The sequence below is a fragment of the Aplysia californica genome, unplaced genomic scaffold (assembly GCF_000002075.1).
Source record: "Aplysia californica isolate F4 #8 unplaced genomic scaffold, AplCal3.0 scaffold00556, whole genome shotgun sequence".
NCBI lineage: Eukaryota > Metazoa > Mollusca > Gastropoda > Aplysiida > Aplysiidae > Aplysia > Aplysia californica.
In genome coordinates, this window is record NW_004797826.1 from 214,017 (window position 1) to 240,148 (window position 26,132).

Here is a 26,132-nt window from a genome sequence, read left to right on the forward strand (position 1 = left end):
GGGGGGGGTTAATAACTTGTAATTTCATTTACTTTCAGCCTTGGGGTTTTAGATGTGACTGTCTTGTTTGGTCTTTTCGAGCAATGTTTTTTCAGCATTATAGAATGATATGATGGGTCACTTTTCCGCGGAGCGCGTGCTTTTTTTTCTTTTTCTGCTCCATCAAAGGTTGAAAATAAACATATTATTTATTCTCTGTGCAATTCTGATAAGCTGGATCGAATGGTGGAAGCGGCCTCTACCTCCAAAGTGATCTGAATAATAATGTTGATGGGGGCGTAGAACTTACATAAATTATCAGTTGGCGATACAAAAATATTAATGTCAGTCTCTTTATTAAATTTGAAATAATGGGCGCTGGCTATTAAAAAGAAGGAAAAAAAGGCTGCCCAACACTGTCGTAAAAACCGATGTAATTCATTGGTTGCGGTTGACCTCACAGCCTTTCGCCTATTGGAAGAAACTATCGTGCCCCTTTCATAACAATTGTAAGGCTTCAAAAAACCCTGCTGCAAAGCAAAGTGTGGCGAAGAAAAATACTGTCAGTTGACCTGGTGGAAAGATTAGTCTCGCTCTCGGAGTCAAACTTGTCGTCGTTTGGGGGGAGCGGCGTGACCTTGTTGGCCTTGTTGGCCGGCTGATTTACTTCCGGGCTCACCCCTCGAGCGCCGTTGTGTGTGGTGGTTGTGTTGTCTTGTGGGTTGTGAGGTAGGGCTGGGCAATGAGTCGTTTTAGCAATATCCGGATAATATGTTAGTGCACCTCTTCGGCAAATAATAATAATATGACATGAACCGCTTCGGCAAATGGGCTAGAACCACTTTGACGAATGGGTTAGCGTCTCTTCAACTAATTATGGGGGCACCCACTTCGGCGAACAACTCTGAAAAGAGAGTTTTTTTAGAGTCTGAATTCGAATAATGTTCCATTGACAATTGTCCGGATTTTGCCCTCCTCTACTGTGAGAGGTTGTGCTGTGTTATTTGGAGGAAATATAACTTTCTCGACTCTTCGAAGGCTGAAGTCACTATCCGTTCTATTCGAACACCATGTAAGAATGTGTTGTTGTTATAATGCATTATATTTGATCTAGAAGCTTGTTTTGGTAATCTTTTTGACTCAGCATAATACCACTCTGTCTCGTAAACATCAAGTAAGAAGTATTTCTGTACTTAAGCAGGGAATAAAAAAGGGGTTGAGACTTAGTAGATTTTTCGAATTTAATACATGTTGAACGTTTTGCCTTGTAAAGGGCTTCATCGGGAACACGATACAGTGGAGTCCACTTATAACGAGTCCTGAAACAACGAGAAGTTTGTTATAAAGACACTATTCTAAAACCCCGTTTTTTCTCCTTCTTTATCTTTGTAAATAAAATACTGCTATTGCGCGATCAGACCGTCATGAGAGTCGGTTATAACGGAATACTGCGGCTGCTGTGCACAGCGCACAGACCAATTTAAAAGTTATTATAAAACCTTGCCAGTTGAGAAAGTTGTTGGTGATCCAGCGAAACAAAGAATGGGAGAGCCTACGTGAACTAACAATGAAGACCGGAGTGAATGAGGGTGTGGCATGCGCAGACAAGCAGAACACTTCGCGTGATGATAGGTCAGCCCAGTCTAGATTGTCTAGGCATACCGTGCCTCTTACTTCTCTGGTGCGGGATGGAGAGGTCACAATGCTGTGATAGATGGAGTGAATGTCTGACGTGCGAAAGCAGACGCAACGCACCACATGGTGTGGTGGGGTGGGGGACAACACAGCGGGCGAGTCAGCCTAGAGCCAGAGCCCCTTCTTTCTGATCGCCAAGGCCGATTTGTCAACATTGCTAGTGCTAGAGAAAGAAACTTGATTCGATTTTTGATCAAGTAAGACCTAGAGATCATGTTGAACAAATCATCATCAGGCGAAATACAAAAGGAATAAACAGAACACCAAACTGATAGATCAGGCCTACTTTACTATTTCCCTTGAATTTATTACTGGATCCCTTGTAACGAGAATCCTGCTATAACGGACATTTCGCACCGGTCCCCTCCCTCTCGGTATAACAGGATTCCACTGTACAAAAAAATAATAATATCATCATCATCATCATCATCATCATCATCATCATCATCATCATCAGCATCGTCAAAAATAGTAATAATAATAGTGTTTACAATAACAATGATAATAATGATGATGATGATATTAATTATTATATAATGTTAGTGATAATAATGATGATAGTAACAAGCCAACAAATAACATGGCATTCGAATAGCTCTGCCACGCTTCGAATTGCTGCGAATAGCAGACAAATCGTGAACTCTGAATAGTATAGTTAAATTATGTGGACTGCTGTTGTGTAAGGTTGTGGATCAGATGAGGCCGTGTCATGTTGAGTGTTGACAACAAGTGGTGAGGACTGCCTTCATTGTGTCGTGTTCTCCTGTTTGCTTTACTTTTGTTTCTTTTGTTTGGATGATATTTCTTGACGATTTTTTACGGTTTGTTTTGCTGTACATGTAGTTAAGTGCACTGGGTGGGTAGTTGGCGGGTGCTCTTGTATGGTTTACTCATTTTTTCCTATAACTCGTCTATCGTCCTTATTTCTCTTCCTTTCGTTTGTTTTGGTATGTTACTCTTTAGCCTCTCCTCTAATCTTCGGCACTTACAACTCACTTGACTCATGACCAGTATGTGTTGCAATTAAGTGCCGTAAAGCTCTTACTGAAACGAAAAACTAAACTTTTTTGCGCACGTGGAAGATAATAATATTGTATGAATATATTTTATCAAATAGTTTTTTATAATATTTTGTAAAGCATCCCACACAATTCTATCCAAAGCAGGCCGAACCTCTTAGACGATCTTATATTGCTCATTGACGGTGTAAAGGTATGCATCTTGGCCCAAATATGACCTTATGCGGTTGCGAGCGCCGTAAAACCTTTACTAAAACTATAAAATATAATATAAAAAACTAAAGTATGCACCAGCAACCGTCCAGCCCAGCCTTCAATGCGTCCAATTATTTGATCTTGGTATTTATTCGGCTAAAACAGCACCGTGTGCTTAGCTACTGTTTCATAGTATACTACGGTGCAAAAAAATGTTTGGGACCACTTAAAGTCACTCATAGTACTTAAAACTGAAAAACATGACACGGTTCAAAATTGTTTGCGAGGGGTCTTTGTTTATCATATCACCTTTTGCTAACGACATTTTGCACATTTTTAAAATGGAAAATGGGTAATTTCAGATGTTGAAGGAGGTAAACCATGTTTTTAAAATTAACATCACAACCGTCATAAACAATTAGGGCTTAAAATCGCGTGTGGCCACCATTTGCAAGAAAACAGTCGTGGCATCTTTGTCTCGTGGACCGAATAAGTGTTCGCAATGCCAGTTGTGGAATGGCTTGCCATTCTTGGTTCAATATGTTTAAAAGTTCATCCGCATTGTTTGGGGGTGGCTGATGGTCTCTTACTCGGCTTCCAAGAGCATCCCACAAGTGTTCAATGGGACTAAGGTCTGGTGATCGGGCTGGCCGGTCAAGCCTGATCACGTGCTGCTGCTGCAGGAAGTCATCCACCACTTGAGCGCGGTGAGGTCTGGCATTGTCGTCGTGGAGTATTGCGCCCTGGTCCATTGCCTGTAGATTGCAATGGGGCGGAGAATCTCGTCCCTGTAGCGGATACCCGTCAGAGTGCCTTGAATGCGATGCAGGGGGTCCAGTAATTGAGTCCAATCCCACCCCACACCACTACGGAGCCTCTTCCCTACCGGTCATGCTCCTGTACACAGGCGCTGTGGAAGCGCTCACCAGGACGCCTCCAAACACGAATCCTACCAGCGTTGAAGGACAATGTGAACCTGGACTCATCCGTGAAGAGCACAGTAGACCACTGCGGGCGTGTCCACCTCAGGTGCTGGGCGGACCAGGTTCTGCAGGCAATCTGGTGGGCCGCCGTGTCAGTGGAACCGGGACTGCTGGTCGTCTGGAGCGTAGACCAATCTCACGCAGCCGGTTTCTAATGGTCTGGTCGCTGATTCCAACGTTGCCTGGGGGTATCACCTGCTGTCTGATGTGACAGGCAGTGCAGGTTCGAGTTGCCAGGGCTGTTCTGGCGATCAACCGGTCCTCGTCGTGTGATGCAACGTGGCCGTCCGGACCGCCTTCGATCAACAGCAGTTCCAGTTGCAGCAACCCGGTCTCTCAGTCTGATGATCACTGAGTGACTCACAGCAAGCCGTCTTGCCACTTCACGGACATCAACCCCTTCGTGGAACCAGGCTAGGGCTCGTCCCCTGTCGATGTTGCTCTGACGTCTTCTTGGAGGCATTGTTAAAAATCGCTTAATGTGCCCGCAAAAGTACCTCTAGCGCCGTCAAACTCACCCCCCCCCCAGGCATTAGAAGGAAGCGTGAATTCCCCTGAGTTGGTTTTGAACCCATACCCTTCACTGAAAATCACGTGAGTGATTGTCAAAAACAGGTTCAATTTTACTGAAAATTGGAACTCTTTCTCCCAGTCCAGGCAGCGTATTAAACGACATGTGTGGAATCTGTTCATCATTGTAACGTCAACTCACTAATCTAATTTCTCAATATTTGTTTGTCACACAGTCTCAAACATACTATATAGTAAAAACTGTAGTGGTCCTTAACTTGTTTTGAGTAGTATACTTTACGACGGCCTTCCTTAAATTAAAGAGAAAAATGACCGTAACTGTTCGCTATGCCACAACTCAAAAACTGCAGTTGTCGTGACATTCAACGTCAGCTGGCTGACACCTGAAACAGCAGATACGCTTACATTTCGCTACCTCAGAATTACAGTGGTCTATCTGACAATTTTGGCCGTTTTGAGTTACTATAAGACCATTAAGTCAGAAACTAAATGGTGGGTGGTTGGCGGATGCTCTGGTGTGGTTTGCTTTTTTTCCCCTATCAAACACCTATCGTCCTTATCTCCCTCCTCCTTTTTGTGTTTGTTACTCTCTAGTAACACCTCTAATCTTCGGCACATATATGGCCTTATTGTGTTGCAAGTGCCATAAAACACTTGCTAAAAAAATGAACTCAAATTCTGTTTCTACTCTATCAAAATCGTAAGATTATTCGGAGTCGTAATCAAGAAATATTCAAAGAATTGCATTAAAAAAAAACTGTGCACGTTTTGAAACTCAAAGTTTTGAACGACAGTGACAGAAAAATACAGCTTGGCCCTAAAGAAGTACATCTGTATGTGCACAGCCTGTACTTTTTCATTACGGAAACTTTCTCAAACTAATGAGTGTTTTATATGATGAGATGTGGACGAATGGCCTTAAATACTGAATAAACTTACTTACTTACTATTCTTCGACATTTATATGACCTTATTGTGTTGCAAGTGCCGGAAAACTCACACCAACTAAAAATGTTTTACGCCCCTTAAGCCCCGGTTACACGCAACGATAAATAGTATCAGATTCGTCGTATGAGAAAACTGTCCGTTTTATCGAACTGTGTTGTCTGTTTACACGTTCCAATCTATCGTCCAGTTTTCTATCCATTGAGGAGATTCTTCGTCATAAAGCCATCATGTCTCTTTGCGACGACAGCAATTTGCCTCCTCTCTATGTGAAGGTTTCGTGTTGTGTGTAGAACCGGAAGCTTTGACTTGACTGCAGTTGTGCAACGCACCGAGTGACCTTGGTGCACAGCTTCCCCCTTGACGATCAACAAAATAATAAAATTGCAAAAATATATATAATAACACACCAAATCTGGTTCATCGTGAACAACTTTGCTTATTTTGAGACGCTGATTCCGAATATGAAATCAGTTTTGACCTACGATAATTATTTTTTTAAAATTGAGTCCTGAGTTTAATTCTGCGCGGCGACAAATTTCAAAGTGAATCTACGTCACAGCACGTCTCCCTCAAGTGTGACCGTGATCGCACAAAAAAAATATATCAAGCAGCGCTTGATTTCTCGACCGTGACTCCAAACCATCGTTCAATCGTCCAAATTTTGTACTATTTTGTGGTTACACCTGACGATTTATCGTATGATCGCTGGACCGTCCAGTTTTTCTACAAATTATTGTTACGTGTAACCGGGCCTTTATACGACAGTTTAGTTCATTTGGGAGGCGGGCTGCTTCGACTATGCCTGCCAGAGCCAACCCGGGCTGACTGAGAGGGAAACAACATCCTATTTGGAGGCAATTTATGGAGATACTCGAAAACAAACCTCCCCTCACGAGAATCAAACTCATGTCTTTCGCCAGTGACGGCAAAGTGCTTAGCCGTTACTGCACAGATAGATAAAAAAAGATAAGATACATTCTTGATGTCCAGATCCTGGCACATTGGTTCGGTGTTTCACCACTTACACCACAGATACTGGTGGTCTTATGGGAATTCCGAGGTCATTAGGGGTCAAATAAGTGCGATGTGCGACCTTTTCTTTCTTTCTTTTTTGTTTTTTTGTAAAGTGTTTTACGGCGCTCGCAACTGCCTAAGGTCATATGAGCGCGCGGGACACACCTAATATTTTCAGTTGGTAGGAAATTTTGAATTTTGCCCGGGTGGCGGCCGAAGCCTACTCTTATCGATTTTAGACCACCAAGGGATCTTTAACGTGCGCAACTTGCACACAGGCCCTCCAAGATTGTTCGCCCTTGTCCGAGAAGGCTAGGTGTAGATCTTTCCTACCAGAAGATCAGGGGTGTGGCAGAAAGACAGCAGTAAGGAGGAGCCAAGGAGTAGCAGTAGAAAGGCTGCAGAAAGAGTCAGGAGCCCAGAGGAGGGGGCAAAGGAGGTGAGGGGGTGGGGGCAGAAAGTGGAAATGAAAGCAGACAACTGAACATTGCTAGAGAGCAGGAAAGGAGGTGAAAGGAGACAATTTTAGAGAAGAAAATTTTTCGGTCGCTACCCGGATTCGAACCCGGAACCTCTGAATGAGAGGCCAACACCTTAACCTCTAGGCCACGAGAGCCCCCTCCTTGTAATATGATGAGTAGCTGGTTGTTCTGTTGTTGTTGTTTTTGTTGCTGTCGTTGTTGTTTTGTTTTGTTGGGTTTTTTGGGGGTTTTTTGCCTTGTCCTTTCACCGCGAACAAACAGGATTTTTAGAAATAAATTACCCCTTTCCGCTCCGCTTCACTTTGCGTTTGATCATTAGAAAACGACCCGTTTTCTGAAACTTTTAAAAAAAATTTTTTTAGCTCAACTAAGTCTTTTACTATTCTTAGAAAAGGCATGGGCTTGTTTGCCGGTGCTCTGATGTAGTTTGCTCCGGCTTTCCTGTCAAACATCTATCGTCCTTATCGCCCCTTCTTTTCTTTGTTATATGATAATTTATAGCAGTAACACCGCCAATGCCCTGCACTTATTATGACCTGTTTGTGTTACAAGTGCCATAAAACTCTTTCTAAAACGTTTTAAAAATTCGTTTGTTAAGGATCCGTTTTGGGAAACTACCTTTGTCATCTCCACTTTCGTAAAACTACTTTTTCTGTTTCGCTAAGTCTAGAAAAAAAATGGTGTTGTCAAAACCTCCTGTCATCTCCAATATATGCATTGCCTTTATGTGTTATAAATAACCTAGACCGAGCACTCCGACTTACTTCCGGTTCACTTTATTGCAAACCATTTGAGTATTTTTGAGCCAAATGAAGTGTGTGTGTTTGGGGGGGGGGTGACACACACATGTATCTGTCGCGAGACTAGTGTTTTGCTCTTAATTTTGGATGTATTAGTGCGGCGAGTGTGCTTGTTTGTTTGTTCGTTTGTTTATTTGTATTCAGAAACCGAAGAGGGACGGCCAAGACATTTAGCGGTCCAAGAGTGCAAATCTAGGATTAAGCCTTGCAGTGACTCAGCAAGGGTATGGAGGGTTACGACGTGTGCGTTTCCGCTTTACTAGTGCAGAGGGGAGGGGAATAGTGTGAATCGTGAAGAGGGGGGCCTGCTGGAAACCCCCAAGGCATGGTGAAACCCTGGTCTCTGGTCTGAGTGGGGTCGCTTTTGATTGGCCAAGAGAAGAACAAGCGGTGGGGTGGGAAGAAAGTGAGAAGTGGACACGGGGAAGAGAGAGAGAGAGATTACGCTCCTTCCGTACGTACGAGGTGTGTCTCAGAATAAAGTTTCCCTGTCATGCTGTCCTCACATATAATTATAAATCACCTTGTATTTGGTATCAAAGGAAAGCTTATTCAAATACCTATTAAACGTAGGAACCATCAAGTTCACGACATTTTTCCATTTGATGTTCCCATCGGTCAAAGACAGTGGTCAGTGATCGTTTGTCCAAGGTCCCGAGTGCCTTTGCCATAGCCTCTTGAATCTGGTCCTCGTCCTCAAATCGCAGACCTCGCTGCATTTTTTTTCACCTTGGGGAAGAGGTGGAAGTTGCATGGGGCGAGATCAGGCGAATTGGGCGGGTGCACCATTGATTCCCACGAGTAGCCCTCAAAAAGCTCGTGCACAACTCTGGACTTGTGAACAGGCGCGTTGTCATGGTGCAGGGTGACGCCTTCTTCAAGCAAAGCGGGTCTTTTTTTTCTGGATCGCAGGTCTCAGCTTGTCTTTGAGGATGAACTTGTAGTAGTCACCATTGACAGTTACGCCAGGTGTGACTAGCCAGCTCAGTATGAAGCCACTCATGTCGAAAAAAACCCAATGTGCTTCACCTTTCTCTCCCCATGTTTTCTGTGTGCGCTTCATCTTTCATGTCAGACCTCCCACCTTCAACCTCCCTGATCCATTTCTTTACTGTTTGAATTGATGGGGCATTATTTATTCCCTGTTAGTTTGTAAAGATCACCATGGGTTTCAACTGCAGACTTGCCGAGAAGAGTTGAAAATTTGATTATAACTCAGACATCGTAGCATGAGAATGTTGCACCAATGTTTTGCTCAGCCATTTTCCTCGGATTTGCCTTGGACAAAGTACAGAAGTACACCACACTTGACACGTCACAGCTCTATGACCCATTCACCAATGCACTTGCAATTTGGCGTTGAGATTTCTTAGTCATGGTGTCATGACCTCACAAACTTTAGTGGCTGTTGGTTGCGTACTTTGAGTTTTATTGAGGAGGGAAACTTCATTCTGAGACAGACCTCGTACATCGCCCCTTTTTTTTTTTGATGTCTGTGTAGCAATTAGTTATCCGGCGCTTACTAACTTACTAAATAAAGAATGGTTTTCTAGATAAGAGGACAGAAAAACTTGTAATTTCCCCTTTCAATAGAGGGGTATTTCCATTGACACCGTTTATACAGGCAAGATAAAATCTTCATTTTAAAGAGAATTTCTGACAAAAACACGACAGTGGGTGGTGGGTGGGTGCTTTGGTGTGGGTTAATCCTTCTCTTTTATCAAATATCTATCGTCCTTATCTCTTCTACTTTTTGTATTTCTTACTCTTTTGTAAAACCTCTATAATCGTCGACCATTATTATGTTGCAAGTACCGTAAAACTCTTACTAAAACAAACAAAGCACTGATAACATATTTCCCTTATTCAAGAACAAACAGCAGCTCTTGTCGCCGTTATTTTTCTCTGAAAATATCCCCAGTAAACCGTTAGACAAGTGGGCAAAGAACCAGTTTGGGAAAACAAAAGCGAGTTTATACGTCTACACAACAGCGAAGAGGTTAAATATATGTAAAGGGGATCTCATGGTCCAGAGGTTACGGTTTGCGCCTCTCATCCTATAGACCTAGGGTTCGAGGCCTGATCTAAAATGTTCTCCTCTTTCACTTCTTTTCCTCCTCCCTAACCATGTTCTGTCGTCTGCTTTTGTCTCCACTTTCTACCCCCACCCCCTTCCCCCCCTTTACCCCCTCTTCACGGCTCTTGACTCTTTCTTCATCCTTTCTACTGCTACTTCTCGGCTCCTTGTCACCGCTGTCTTTCAGCCACACCCTTGATCTTAGCGTAAGTAAGATCTAACACCTAGCCTTCTTGGAAAAGGGTGAACAACCTGGTGCAAGTTGTGCACGTTAAAGATCCATTGGTGGTTCAAAATCGATAAGTGTAGGCTTTGGCCGCCATCCAAGACAAATTCAAAATTAATTCCTACCAAACTGAAAATGTTTTAATGTGTACCGCGCGATCATATTATGACATAATGCAGTTGCGAGCGCCGTGAAAAAACTAACCCCCCCCCCCTAAAAAAAAAGCCAAAATAAAACATGTAAGGGGGCTTTTGTGGTCTAGATGTACTGTGTTTGTCTCTCAATTGGTCTTTGGTTCGAAAGCTGACTCGACAGGAAACTTTTCTTCTCTAAAATGTTCTCCTTTCGCCTTATTTCCTGTTCTCTAACCATGTTCTGTCGTCTGCTTTCGTCTCCACTTTATGCCCCTTCCTCTGGGCTCCTGACTCTTTCAGCAGCCTCCTTGGCGCCGTTTTACTGCAGTCTTTCAGCCACACCCCTGATCTTACGGTAGGTAAGATCTAACATTTAGCTTTCACGGATACGGGTGAACATTCTCGGAGTCCTGTGTTGTACTACAATCGATAAGAGTTGGCTTCGGCCGCCACCCGGGCAAAATTCAAAATTAATTCCAGCCAAACTAAAAATGCTAAATGTGCCCCGCGCTGTTATAACCGTATACACTTGCTAGCACCGTATTTACCGTACAGAAAAAAATGTAATCAAATACTAGCTTAATGAATAGATCTAATCAGTGTTGTTCATTTCCCTGTTGTTTGGGGGCTCTCGTGGCCTAGAGGTTAAAGTTTTTGCCCCTCATTCAATTGGTCCCGGGTTCGAATCCGGATAGCAACTGAACATTTTCTTCTCTTCTATTTTCTCCTTTCACATCCTTTCCTGCTCTCTAACAATGTTCTGTCGTCTGCTTTCGTCTCCCCCTCGCCTCCTTTGCCCCCTCCTCTGGGCTCCGGACTCTTTCTGCAGCCTTTCTACTGCTTCTCCTTGGCTCCGTACTGCTGTCTTTCAGCCACGCCCCTGATCTTATGGTAGGTAAGATCTACACCTAGCCTTCTCGGACAAGGGCAAACAATCTCGGAGGTCCCGTTTGCAAGTTGGGCACGTTGAAGATCCCCTGGTTGTCCACTATCAATAAAGAGTAGGTTTTGGCCGCCACCCGGGCAAAATTCAAAATTTTGTGCGAACTGAAAATGTTTGGTGTGTCACGCGTGCTTATGACCTAATGCAGTTGCGAGCGCTGTAAAACACTTACACAACTTACAGGTTCCTGTGAGAAGCCTTAAAAAAACTAGTAATCAAATACTACTATAGTAAATAGATAGGGTCAGTGTTGTTCATTCCCCTATTGTTTCCCCTTAATGTTGAAATATTATCATTGTACTTATATTGTATATATATATATATATATATATATATATATATATATATATAATGTACATATATATATATATATATAAGAACAATAATATGGCACCCGAAACAGTGACATGAGACAAAGCAACAAAAAAAATGGGTGCTGGGGGTTCTGAGGAAGCGACTGTGACTTAATTTTTATTAATTTCTATTGCCATCTTACAGCTGCTGACTGCCTAGGATTTAGGTTTCTTCTTTTGCAGTCAGCTTTGGGCTAAAGGCTTGATAGTGTAAGAACGCATACACTTTGGGGAATCCGATGTGGAAATGGGGTCAAGTGCTGTCTACTGACGTCATCTAGGTGGATGTTTTTAGTTTGTCTTCACATTTTGGCATATCTGTCACCCCACTTGCCACTCACCATCTTTCTGTTTCAACGTAACTGATGGGTGGAGGGCCACTCAGGAAGGCCCTACTTCTTTCATTTCCCTCTGTGGTTTCTGCTGTTAGTGTCTCTTATTTTTATGTATTTTTTAACTTATCCCTTCATTCATTATTCATTCATGATTTCGTTTATTCATTTATTATTGGTTCATTTATTCATTCATTTGTTTATTCATTCACGTATATATCTATTCATTTATGTATTTATTCTTTTTGGTTTGCTCTGAATGAACGTTATTGTGTTTCTTGTTTCTGTTGACTCAAAAATGCTTTTGTTACATGTTGCAAAACTTGGCTGAGCGATTTCTGTGAAGCAGGTCACCCAGACATGCTGTGAACACTGTTCTGATGTGCCAATATTCTTTTAGGCTAAAACAGCACCCGGACATGGATGGCTGATGCCTCTATAAATAAATCATTGATGGTCTGGTCTGGTCAATATTCTTTCAGTTTAACTTGGTACATTTCTTAGCGTCTATCACTCATGTGACGTAGATGTGGAGTGAAACTTGCTTCTCGATTATGAAGCCGACTGTGTCCCAGAAAGCGTCTGTACGCTTCCTGGGAAGCCGACAATGTTTCTGAGTGTTATAGGGTCTGCTGGGGTGATAATAATATTATAGTGTAAAGCGCATAGAGCTTGCTGTCAAGCGGTGGTATGCGCTATGCAAATGCTATTTATTATTATTTTTGTTCTGGAGGAAGTAGATTGATTACAAATGTTTAGCCGTCGAGAAAACCAGATCGTTAAGGAAGTGGGCGGGTTGAGTGAGATACAGTGTCGTCCCCCCCCTCCCCCAAAACACCCCCCCCCCCCCGCACCCACTCACTAGGAGAGGGAGAGAGAGAGGGAGAGATAGAGAGCGAGAGAGAGAGAGGGGGAGAGAGAGAGAGAGAGAGAGAGAGAGAGAGAGAGAGAGAGAGAGAGAGAACGAACGAACGAAAGCAAGAGTCGCGAAAATCAAACTCAAGTTTTCTGTGTGCAGACTCAAGAGCCTAACCATTACACCACCACAGATGCCGATGTAGGATATAGATGAAGGATTATTTGGAAGACAATTGTCTATCTAGCAAGTGTGATGTAGATGAAGGATTATTTGGAAGACAATTGTCTAGCTAGCAAGTGTGATGTAGATGAAGGATTATTTGGAAGACAATTGTCTAGCTAGCAAGTGTGATGTAGATGAAGGATTATTTGGAAGACAAGTGTCTATCTAGCAAGTGTGATGTAGATGAAGGATTATTTGGAAGACAAGTGTCTAGCTAGCAAGTGTGATATAGATAAAGGATTATTTGGAAGACAATTGTCTATCTAGCAAGTGTGATATAGATGAAGGATTATTTGGAAGACAATTGTCTATCTAGCAAGAGTGATATAGATGAAGGATTATTTGGAAGACAATTGTCTATCTAGCAAGTGTGATGTAGATGAAGGATTAATTGGAAGACAATTGTCTATCTAGCAAGTGTGATGTAGATGAAGGATTATTTGGAAGACAATTGTCTAGCTAGCAAATGTGATGTAGATGAAGGATTATTTGGAAGACAATTGTCTATCTAGCAAGTGTGATGTAGATGAAGGAGTAATTGGAAGACAATTGTCTATCTAGCAAGTGTGATGTAGATGAAGGAGTAATTGGAAGACAGTAACCGTCTCGTTTGCAAGTGGGATTAACATAGTATTCTCATCACGGATGCACTTTACTTTATCTGGGTTTTGCCTTGCCTCATTTATATCCGTGGGTGGTTAGAGGGTGCTATGGTAGGCCCTGCTTCTTTTCTTCTTTACCTTTGTTGTTTCTGTGTGTCTGTCTGTCTGTCTGTTTGTCTGTCGGTCTTGCGTTTTCCCTGTACGAAAATTTCAGTTCTTTTCTAAAAGTCTGCGTGGCGTGTTCTTGTTTGTTTTAGTAGAGGTTTTACATCGCTCGCAACTGCATAAGGTCATATGAGCGCCAAGGGGTGGATGTCAACAGAGAAGTCCTGCCTCTCTGGCTTCACCAGCACAAGGTCTGCTGCTACCATCAAGACACCCCGGAAATACTGGGTCACAAAAGTGTGACATACACACAAAAGAATTAGAGGAAGATGAAGATTGTACGGATTAGGGGAAAAAGCAGCAGTTCCCTGTTGCAGTTCATGCACAGTGAGAGTGACATTGATGGATCAACGCATTTACAATTACAATTCTACTGTGCATAAGAACTCAAGATGTTTATCCCCCCCCCCCCTCGACTGTATCTGTTCCACGAAACAGGACATGATTTCACTACCGAGAAATCTCCCCCCCCCGAAGAAAAAAAAATCCGCGGCGTCTGTGGTGCAATGGTTAGAATAGCCGCTCCGCCGTCGCCTGCAGAAGACTCGAGCTCTATTCCCGAACAAAGATTGTAATAACAAGATACATTGTAGTTCACTCGGCCAAAAATGTGTCCGCGGAAGTCCGCGCATTGCCTCTGATTGCGCTGCAGTCTTTATTTTGAAGCTCTCTTTCGTTTCTCCAGAAGAAGAATAGGAATAGCATCTTGTTAGTTTCGCTTTTACTGTTTTTCACACAAGTAGGGTAACTCCTGTTCGTTAAGTCCGCACTTTTTCGAAGAGGGCGCCACCGGATTTTGAGGATACTTTTTTTGATTGGCTCAAAGAGAGGAGTGAACTATCTCGTTATGTACGATCTTTGTCTTCGAGTGAGGAGAAAATTGGTATCGAATATCTATTTCTTTCTGCTAGGATGTTGTATCCCTCTCAGCGTGGGTTGGCCATGGCAGGCAAGGTGGGATACCCGCCTCCCGTAGAGTGACCTAAATTATGTCAATGAGGATGTAAAAACGTCTACAATTATTATTAATCCCCCCCCTCCCGAAAAAGAAGTTTAACGCCTTTATGGAACGGTTCACCCCCCCCCCCCCCTTGACAAATGAGAGGCAGTGTGGTGAAATCAGGCGCGTGTCAAGATACATGTAATGAAAGTCAAGAAACTGGCATTTTTCTGCAGGTGTGAGAATTTTTATTGAATTGTTGTGCTTTTTTTTTTTTTGCATCAACATCTTTCGTGCCCTTGAAAAAATACTTTTTCTGTGTCGATTTTTACTGAAAGACGTTGATTAGAGGTATAAAAAAGTAAATTTTTAGTTACCACGGACACTCGAGCAAAGGAAATAACTCAACTTCTCGCTTATTTTAGCTCTGAAACCGGGCGACCCCCACCTCTTTCAATTGCCGGTATCTTGACTTGTATCCTTGGGGGGAGGGGGGGAGAGGGAGAGAGAGAGAAAGAGAGAGTCCAGTGGATTAGTGTGTGTATGGGGGGGAGGGGGGGTGTTACACCGATGATAAAGTTCGCTGTGTGAAAACACTTGAGGTGCCGCTTTCCTGGCAAGAGGAGTGTGTATTATAGGGTGTGTGTGTGTGTGAGAGAAAGAGAGAGAGAGAGAAAGAGAGAGAGAGAAAGAGAGAGAGTGATAAGTGGTCGTTTGTACAGGTGGTTGGCATGGGGTTTTTTGTGGTAAGTTGTTGGGGTTTTTTTGTTTTTGTTTTTGTTTTTTTTGTTTTTGGGGTTTTTTTGTGAAACGGTATACACTGTTAGGCCTACTGTTAGGTTATTTAAGAGGCGGGACCTCCGAGTTTAACCACCATCTCCGAAAGGACCGAACCAAGTGGGAAATTCGTGTAAAGTGGCTTTCCCAAGGACACAACGCCTGACCGAGCTGAGGCTCGAACCCCCACACCTGCAATCTCACCATTGTGTGTTGTTTGCTCCTTCTTTCCTATCAAATACTGTTCATATCTCTTCTCCTTCTGTTCTTTGTATGTTACTCTCTATCTCTAGTAAAACCTCTAATCTTAGCCACTTATGCGACCCATCTGTGTCGAAAGTGGGTGCAAAACCCTGACTAAAACTAAAACTATCTCTTTAAAGTTCCGGCTGGTTCAGAAACCAGACTAATTTTTGCAAAATAAATGTTTGGCTGATCTGGTTACATTTTAAACTTTGAAGTGTAACAATAAATTCTCCTAGCCAGGTGTTGAGAGGCCCTGTGCTGTGGTGTAGCTCTTTCCTGCGCTGGCATTTCGCTACCCTAGAGAAAGTTCTATCTGCTCAGTACATAGTTTTGAGAGATTTGACGTCCAATTTTTTTTTCAGTTTCACGACATGTCAACGTTTTTCGAATGCAATTAATTCTTTGAATATCTTGATAATGACATTGGATAATCTTTCGATTTTTATAAAAGAGGCAGAACATTTGGTTTCTGACCTCCTGGTCTCAATAGCTCAAAACGGCCAAAAATGCCAAATTATAGAACTTTGTAATGCTGAGGTAGCCCTTTAACAACCCCTTGGGAGAGAAACACCCTGTTGACCGCCGATCCATGACGCCCTGAGAATGACAGGGTTCAATCTCTGTCACAAAGAGTTGTGTGAGAAAGTGGGATCCAAACGTTCACACTTATATATATACATAGCTTACATGTTTGTACATCTTGTTTGTTTAGTGTCAAATTGAAAAAACATGCAGGTCAGATTGTCTCGAGACTTTGACACGGCGTTTAGGGCATCTGTGTCAGTAATGTGGCCTCAGTGTCCTTGTGGTTAGGTTACCGGACTTGTAATCGTGAGTTCTCGGGCTCTGCACTGTATGCTTTCCAGGAAGTTGAAGTTTTTTCAGGATGCTCTCAGGTCGGCTGAGGTAATACACAGTGAAGCGTATAGAGCTTGCTGTTGAGCTGGGATTTGCGCTATACGTATGCTATCTTTAAAAAAAAAATTCAGGCCAGATTGTCTCGAGACTTTGGCACGGCGTGTAGAGCATCTGTGTCAGTAATGTGCAGTGAGTCAATAATATGTAGTGTATCAGTAATGTATCTAGCTCAGTTGTCCCAAGATGTAGAGTTGGAATCCAGTCATTCTGAGGGCGCACTGTGTCTGTCTGTGAGAGGTTATGGTTATGTATTTGGAGACGCACGCTGAAGACATGGGTTCATGCCTTACGTGAGAAGGATATATAGTCGAGTGTCCTCTTCTTTTCGTCAAGATGTTTCACCACACAGTCCGAGTTGGTCTGAGTGGGTGGATGGTGGGTGCTCTGATGTAGTTTGCTCCTTCTTTCCTATCAGACACCTATCGTTCTGATCTCTCCTTCTTTTTTTATATTTGTTACTCTCTTATAACACATCTAATTTTCGGTACTTATACGACCTTATAGTATTGCAAGTGCCGTAAAACTAAACGAGTTGGCCTTGGGAGAGAGGAAGGGCTGAACCAGCCCACCTTCTGTCTTATCATCCCGGGAAGTTACGTTCTTTAGCATACTCATCTGTCTGCAATGCTGTTGTATCCCACACTCAGCACAGGTTGCCCCCGACGTGCAAGGTTGAAACAGCCCGCCCCCAACACGATGAACATTGTGTTGAAGTGGGCGCCCCTCTGTCCGGGTCAGCCCTGAGAGGCAGGCAGGCCAAAGCTCGCATGGCCGCATCCTAAATGATATATCTAAATCATGTCAAGGAAGGTGTAAAACAAACTTCTCTGATTACATTGTTGTATTGCGCTGTCTTTCTTCAGGAGAAGGGATGCAAATGTGAGGCTTCTTGGTGAAATGAGGCGCTCGTCAAAATAATGAAATCAAAGATACCGACGTTTTTCTGACTTTCGGCTTTTTTAATTGAATTTTTGCTTTTGGCTCAACACCTTTGATCTCCATTGAAAAACACATTTCTGTTTTGAATTTCTTTTTGTTTTGTTTTTTAAAGGTTGATTAAATGCACACAAAAATCCAAGGAGTCTTAGGCTTTGGAAGTCAACAAACGTTGGCGGCCATTTTCTTGCTAATCTTACTTCTGAAACCAGGTGACCCCCACGTCCTTCAATCGCAAATATCTTGTTCATTTATTCAAGTTAAATGAGTATTTTTTTCATCTATAAATAGACGAATGAATAAGATTATACCAATGCCCCAAAACTGACAAGCACCTGATTCCGCCGCGTCGTGACACAAATGTTATAGCCTTTTTGCTCTTTTGTAAGACGACACTTCTGTGACTGTGAGGATTATTTTCATGAACAATTGTTGTTGTCAGTCTCTTTTTTTTTAAAGTTTGTATTTCTTTTTCATTTCAGGTGGTGCTGTTTGTGGGACAGCCTTCGTGGATCTAATCGTCTCCTGTTGGGACAGTCAGTTTTATTCTGTTTTGGATACGATGACTCAAGAGACCACGTTCTGTATACGGACCCCAGCCTAAAGAATTACTCCGGTTCTGTTTGAAGCCAGGGTCTGCTTCACCTGTGGTTGTAATAGGGCCGTTTGTGAAACCCAATGACAAAGCAGGTGTCAGGCGACATGGTCAGTTGAAGCGAGAACACCTTGAGTGAAGAGGCGACTCACTCGTTTATGTATTTTTGCTCTTACGCGAGGAGGTTTTGGTTTCCTGGGGTTATTTATAGCAACATTGATCCTTCATGGTGGCCTTGACTTTAGTCTATTGACGTGACCCAGAATTTGGTCTATGGTCCGGACTTTTCCCGTGGTCTCATATTCTGAACTTTCTGTTTTTCTGGTGACTTTGCATTCACTGCAGTTACCTTGACATGACAAGCCCACCCCCACACCTGGGTATGTCGGAGGAGAGGGTGAGTGACAGCCTCCAGGAGGAGGTAGCGCAGATCCTCACCAGAAACTTCCAGCATATCATGGGCGGCGGCAATGACTGCCTCCCCCCCGGCAACAGCGACATCAACGACATGGTGGACGAAGACGATGGCTCGTTCGACTTCATGAAGCTCAGCATCACGGACGACGAGGCTTTCCCCGAGCGGATCTCCGGCGTTGTCGGAGAGATGGCTCAGATGGCCAGTGGGGGTCATCATCATCATAACGGGGAAGAGTGTGGAGAGGACACGTCTCTGGAGTCTGCAAGTGGGTCAACAAGGCAGGAAACGCACACTGGTCAAGGAGCTACCCCCACCCGGGCTTCTGAGTCCCAGCACAACGGCACAGAGAAGACAGAGGAAGGAACAGCTCACCTCAAGTATGACAAAGCCTGCGTCAACTCTAAGGCTCGGGACAGCCAAGATAAAGATAACCTCACGAAATGTTGCAAAGAAATGAGAAATATTGCAAAAGAAAATGGTGAGGGTCCGGATGTGATTCCAACTGGCAGTCTTCTCCTTAATGATCTTAACAATTCCAGAAAGCCTGCAACTGGCCGGACAGATGGTGGTTTAGTCGGTCTATCTGGCAGAGAGGAAATGGAAAATATCACAGCCGCTCCGAGCGCTGACAGCAACCAGAGTCTGGCGTCGAATGTGAAGTGTCAGACCTCGGGTGGCGTTGATGACGCTACTGGCACTATGTCTTGGAGTGGTCAAGAACAGCTGGTGGAGGCAGGAAACAACGCTTCCCTCACAGAGGGGAATCTCTCGCCAGACACCGGCCACGACGCCAGATCAGGGGTAATCATGACGTCCTATCCTTCTGTAGACGGCTCTTGCAGCATTTCAGCCGACGGCGAGGGTGAGGAAGAGGCTCAAAAGGCGCTGTTTGACGAGGCAGAGTTTGAGCTGGAGGAAGAGGACTTCAAAAGTATGCTCTCCCTGGATTGCAGCGAGAGGAATGATGTGCTGAGTCTGAATATCACAGAGGTAACCTCTCCCTCTTCAACTTATTCCCTAGCTTCCCCACCCATCATGCAAAGTAACTTCTCCGTTTTCAACTTATCCCTAGCTTCCTCACCCATAATGCAAAGTAACTTCTCCCTCTTCAACTTACTCCCTAGCTTCCTCACTAGTCATGACATGCAATCACCCTCTGTAACTTCAGAAGAAGGGACACATTGGTGGTTGGTGGGTGCTCTGGTGTGGTTTGCTCCTTCTTTCTTATCAAACATCTGTCATCCTTATCTCTCCTGCTTCTTTTATCTTTGTATGTTATTCTCTAGTAATACTTCTAATCTTGAGCACTCATTGGACCCATTTGTGTTAAAAGCACTGTAATACTTGTACTAAAACTAAATCTAAGAGGGGACACAAATGGTGTTCAATTGTCCATATCTATAAGAATAATGATACTATTAAAACATGTATTACTTATAATAATAATAAATAGCATTTTCGTAGCACATATCCCTTTCTAAACTCAAACCTCTGCAGTAGCACCTCTAATCTTCAGCACTCAAAAGACCTATTCTTGTTGCCAGTGCCATAAATCTCTCAACTATAGTGCAATTAAAAATTCTTGGCGCAACTTATTGTCAAATATTTCCTAAACTATGGAACATAGACTCTCCAGCTTTTGCACAATGACTTGTATCAATTTGTCCTAACAGATCAATTTTTTTATAAACACTTGTAAGCTGTATTCTAGAAATGTCCTTAATAAATACTAATAAAAAATCCAAGTCTGTGAGGTTTCTACAGACTTAAAAAGGTTTACAGTAGGGTAATATCGCTTTTAAAAGCAAGTCTGTCATTTTTTTAAAATTGCGAATTAATGCTTATTGAACGCATTTTTTGAGAACCATATAAGTGCAAAAAGTATGTTTACTATAAAATTAATTTCTTAGTACAAGTTTAGCCACTAAAGAGTTTCATTTGAGAGCTGTGACATAGGACATATGTGTATACAAAATGTGTTTGAGAAGCGGGAAGTGCTGTGAACAATCCCTGTTTCCGCATGACTGAAATTTATAGTATTTTATATAAATTTACGAAGAAAAGTTTTTTAATCTAGCCTCAATTGTTATGGAAAAATATGATTAAGTTAAGAAAAACTGCTTGCAAAGTATGGGTTACATTGGTTCACCCGTTGAAGAAATATTTGAGGATAAGTTGCGCCACAAATTTTTGTCCGCACTGTAAAGCAATAACAACTTTCCCTTTTGTTTCTTGCTCCTGTACGTTTCAAAAGGAGGAAGGCGACCGGGTCTTAACGGACAGGGGACCCTCAGGCAACAGACCCGTGGGGCGTCCCAAAAGGAGCCCTGCTCCCCGCCGACCGATGGTACCGTGCCCGATCCAGCCCAAGCAGCCCGCCGCCACAACGGTTGTCAACAGCATCGTCACCACCACAGCCTCCGCCATCATCATGCCCCCAGGCAACAGCAGGAACAGCAACAGTCCAAGTTTCCCGTTTCCGGTATTTTCTTTTCTCATCGCACCTTGTTTTATGATTCCGACTTTATTCTTCGTAACTGCTTAACTCTTTATCTCCCACCCCCAGTGGGTCGGGGGGATATAAATCGACCCACTGCCTTGTCTGCTGAAGGTGTAACCCCTTCAATGATGAGGTGTCACGTATGGACCCAAACCCTCTGGGATCCGGATGCGACACAGACTTTGGTGTATCTTCCTCTTCTCCTTCCTTCTTCTATCTCTTCTTCCACCGCCGACCTCATGTGGAGCAAAAGTAGAGGTCACCCTTCCCACAGAGTGGGCACCTCGTTAACCGTGAGGAGCGACCCATGTGGAGGGAAACCGGGTACCTGGCAGTTGAGGTGAGATTGTGATCAGTCTGCGGACTGTCCCTTGCCAACACACCTCTTTGGCCCAGGTTTTCCTCTTAGACGGGAGGATGGCATGGCCCATGCCACTCAATCGGTTGAGAGCTGAAACCCCTTCAGGCCCTGGGTCAGTCTTGACGGGAAGGTCTTGCTCACTCTTGTGAAGAGTGTAGCTCTGGGGTAGCCCTTGCACAGCTCTGGTTATCCAAGCAATATTTTCCCTTGTTGGGCTCGGTGGCGGGCAGGGAGCCCCGGAGTCGAAACTCCTACAAAACTCCTGTGGAATCTTAAAACCCTAATGACCCTACCCCAGCTCACAATGTGAAAAAGTCTCGGCTCGCAGAAGCGGGTGCGGCTCCAAGAACGCGCCATCCAAGAGTACAAGGCGTGAAATGGCTGCTCATTCCAGAAGGCCCGTAAAGGCTGTCTGCCCGCCAATTATGACTCCAGTCATTGGCCGGTCATACCCAAAGGCAGCCCGGGTGGTCTCGAGGTCGATCAGTACCTCAACTGCCGACTTCCCAAAGCCCACAGTCAGCAGGCATGTCACTGTACTGAAGACAAATAAAAAGCTCCCTTCTATCCCTCTGACACCTACCTCTGAGGTGCCACTTTCTAACCGCTTCGGGATTTTTTGAGGAGGACGGGGTGAACTCTTCCTCTCCCCCCTCTTCTATCCCTTCTTCTTCTTCTTCTTCTTTTTCTTCTTCTTCTTCTTCTTCTTCTTTTTCTTCTTCTTCTTCTTCATCTTCTTCTTCTTCTTCTTCTTCTTCTTCTTCTTCTTCTTCTTCTCCTTCTCCTTCTCCTTCTCCTTCTCCTTCTCCTTCTCCTTCTCCTTCTCCTTCTCCTTCGTCTTCTTCGTTTTCTTCTTCTTCTTTTTCTTCTTCTTCTTCTTTTTCTTCTTCTTTCTTCTTCTTTCTTCTTCCTCTTCCTCTTCTTCTTCTTCTTCTTCTTCTTTTTCTTCTTCATCTTCTCCTCCTTCTTCTTCTCCTCCTCCTCCTCCTCCTCCTTCTTCTTCTTCTTCCACCTCACACCCCATTCCTCTGGTGGAGCGTGAGGTGCCCCCTCCCCCCTCTTCCCCCCAACCAATGAAGGAGGACAGCTCTGACACCCCTCCCCAGGCTGTCCCCAGGAAGGGCGGAGTCCGTCACTTCTCCAAAAGGAGCAGGCACATCTCCTGATGAACGAGTCCTTGTCCCTTCTGTTGGGATCAACACGAACACTCTCCCACAGCCTGTCTTTGAAAATAAAGTAAAAAAACTACACCTCCAGTCTGTGGGAGACTCATTGGAAAAATCAAGTAAATAATAGATTACACAATATCAAGCCCAAACTGGGTCCATGAAAACCTTCGGGCCTCTCCAGAAGAGACGAAGTCATTTTTACTCAATTACACTTCGGACACACGATCCTGACACATAAATACCTCCTTCAGGGAGATGAGAAGCTGTTCTGTGTCAGATGCGACACCGATTTTACCGTTAGACATATTTTAACAGAATGTCTAGATTTCGGAAAGACCTGAAGGAAATATTTTAGATGCAAAAAATTGCAAAAACTGCTTTCCGTCGTTGATCCCAACAGAATTCTGGATTTTATGAAGGCCATTGGCCTTTATGGGAAGTTGTAAATGAAATCGTTAAAAATTTTAATTTATGTTATTTAAAAAATGTATATTTACACCAAATTTTAATATTTTAGCATTTTAGTGAACGTGTTCACCCAAACCAGACTGTGCAATGTGCTGTTGTGAACAGAACCAACTTTTTTCGCGCACTCATATGACCTTATGCAGTTGAAAGCACCGTTAAACTCTTACTAAAACAAAACAAAACACTTTATCTCCCCTCCCCCTCCCCCAGGGCAGTGCTACTTACTGAATTGTCTTTAGGGCATTCCCAAAGGGGGGGATATTAACATGTTCTTATGCACAGTAGTCTTGTAAATGGACTGATTTTTCAATGTCATGCTCATACTGTGCCGGAACAACATAGGGGGAACTGCTGCTTTTTCTTTCCTCATCCTTACTATCATCATTTTTGCTCTACTTTTTTTAATGTTTGTCACTCTCTTGTGAATTGCTATTTCCGGGGTGCCTTGATAGTCGAAGCAGACTTTACGCTGTTGAGGCTAGAGAGGTGAGCAGAGTAAGCCTGATTCCCCGCTTGGACTTCTCTGTTGACGTCCACCCCTTGGCGCTCATATGTGACCTTATGCAGTTGCGAGCGTGGTAAAACCTTACTAAAACAAACATTCCCTTTGCTCCCTGGATGCTTGCTCATTGTGTCTCTCATTCCTCTCTCCAGAAAGGCCATGTGCTGCCGTTAGATGGTGGCGGGGCAACTGTGGTAGGGAAGTACCCTGTTCGTTTTGTTCATGGCCCCAACGGACCCAGGGTAGAGGTGGATGCCAAAAACATGATTCCTTCCGCCGTTGCTATGGCAGCAGATGCCTCAAGTTCTCCAGAATCAGGTGAGACTTTGTTGGAATACATTACTTGGATGCTGGGGGTTTTTTTCTTTCCTTTTCTTTGAAATGTACTTTGTTTTGTACACCCTCTGTAGACTGGCTGAAATATATGTGAGACAGCGTGGTGAAATCAGGCTCTCGTCAAAATAATCAAAGTGAAGAAACTTGCATTTTTCTGCCGGTTTGTGAATATTTATCAAATTTTTGTTTATTGGCTCAACACCTTTCATGCCCATTAAAGAACTAATTTCTGTGTGGATTATCCTTAAAAACGTTGATTAAAGGCACAACAAATGTAAAATTTCTGTTACCACGGACTCTTAAGCTAAGAAAATAACTAATCTTTGGTGGCCATTTTCTCACTAATTTTACCTCTGAAAACAGGTGACCCCCACCTCTATCATTCACAAATATCTCGACTAGCATTCAAGATAAATTGATATTTTTTTCATCTAAATAAAGATAAATGAACAAGCTTTAAAATGATACCAATAACTCTACATGCCCAAAAATTGACGAGAGCCTGATTCCACCCCGCTGCCTCACACATATATGTGCCACAGCACGGTGGAATCAGGCTCTGGTTAAATTTTGGGCATGTGGAGTTATTGGCATCATCTTAAAGGTTGTTCTCTTGTCTTGATCTAGATGAGAAAGTACCCATTAATCTTGGATAGGTGACGAGATATTTGTGATTGAGGAAAGAGGGGGTTGCTTGCTTTCAGAGGTAAACTTGCGAGAAAATGGCAGCCAAAGTTTGGTAACTTCCATAGTTTGAGAGTCTTGGAAACTGAAAATTTGCGCTTTACTCGTTTTAGTCGACGTGTTTATGTAAAATCCACCCCAAAATGTGTTTTGAAATTAACAGAAAAAGTGTTGAGCCAAAAAAATAAAAATTCAATATAAAAATTGCGAAACCGGCAGACATATATGTCAGGCATCATGGTGAAATCAGGTGGTCGTCAAAATAATTAAATCAAAGGAAAGGGCATTTTTCCACAAGTTTTGTCATTTTTATCGCACTTTTGGTTTTTTAGCTCAGCTCGTTTTATTTTAATTTAAAAACATATTTCTGTTTTGGATTTTACTGAAAAATGTTCATTAAAGGCACAAAAATGTAAACTTTCAGTTTCCAAAGACTCTCAAGCTATGGAAGTCACCATAGTTGTGAGAGCAATTTTCTTGCAAATTTTACCTCTGAAAACACACAATCCCCCACCTCCTTCAGTCACAAATATTTCTACGTCTTATCTAGAAAGATGGCTATTTATTTTTCTTCGAAAGCAAGACAAGTGAATAAGTTTTAATATGACACCAATAGCCCCACATGCTGAAAAATTGACGAGCGCCTGATTCCACCGCGACGTGACTCTTATGTTGTATTGATGATTCTCCCCTCCCTGATAGCACCCCAATCTGACTTGCATTTTGTCCTTCTAGCACATTTTTATTTTATTGTGTGGGCTCAGGAAATATTGTATATCAAATGAAAGTTAATTTCTTTTTGGGTTTTTTTGCACCTAGTTTGTTGTTTATAGCACAAAACCATTATAATACAAGTAAGAGCTTCATAACATTGAAAAGTGCCTTAGATTTGCTAATTTTGCAGAATGTAACTTCATATTTTGTTCGGACTCTTTGACAAACTGGTGTAAGTTTATTATGGTTTAAGACAGTAGGAAATAGCATTAACTTGTATGTTTATTATACGTTACTAAGTAACACAAATTGTGTACATTTACAATGGTCTGAGATATTTTAAAGTGACTCAGATGTGCTTGAAGATTGTTACTGTGATTGTTATGTTTATTGCACTTAAAATGCTTTTTTAAAAAGTTGATACATGATTTGCGGCACTCGCAACCGCTCACGAATGGGACAAATTAGATATTTTCAATCACTAGGAAATTTTGAATTTTGCCCGGGTGGCAGCCGAATCCTACTCTTATTGATTTTGGACCCCCAAGGGATCTTTAACATCCGCAACTTGCACACTGGACCTCCAAGATTTTTCACCCTTGTCCGAGAAGGCAAGGTGTAGATCTTTCCTACCATAAGATCAGGGGTGTGGCTGAAAGGAGCCAAGGAGAAGCAGTAGAAAGGCTGCAGAAAGAGTCAAGAGGAGGGGGCAAAGGAGGTGAAGGGGTGGGGGCAAAAGCAGGCGGCAGAACATTGTTAGAGAGCAGGAAAGGATGTTAAAGTTAAAAGTTTTATTGAAGAAAATTTTCCGTCACTATCCGGATTGGAACCCGGGATCTATTGAATGAAAGGGGAACACCTTAACATCTAGATCACGAGAGCCCCCCTTAAAATGTTTTGTTGGCAGGGTCTGTATTAATCAGTACTTCTACTTCTTTTCTTTATTTATCTTTAAATGGATATCCCAGTCTCAAGTGCGAAGGCTGCTGCCAGTATTTCTTTCTAAGGG

At 43.0% G+C, this 26,132-nt stretch overlaps 1 protein-coding gene across 4 annotated transcripts in view; it reads left to right on the forward strand.

Moving 5' to 3' along the window:
• Nucleotides 1–26,132, forward strand: part of LOC101848541 — a 72,844-nt gene that overhangs the window by 27,681 nt on the left and 19,031 nt on the right. For 2 of the 4 annotated variants that reach the window (XM_005106791.3, XM_005106792.3), the window contains exons 2-4: nt 17,859–19,379; nt 20,644–20,871; nt 23,542–23,707. In XM_005106791.3, the coding sequence (XP_005106848.1) occupies nt 18,327–19,379; nt 20,644–20,871; nt 23,542–23,707 (1,447 nt within the window). In that variant the 5' untranslated portion in view covers nt 17,859–18,326. The other 2 variants (XM_005106793.3, XM_005106794.3) reach the window with 2 other exon arrangements.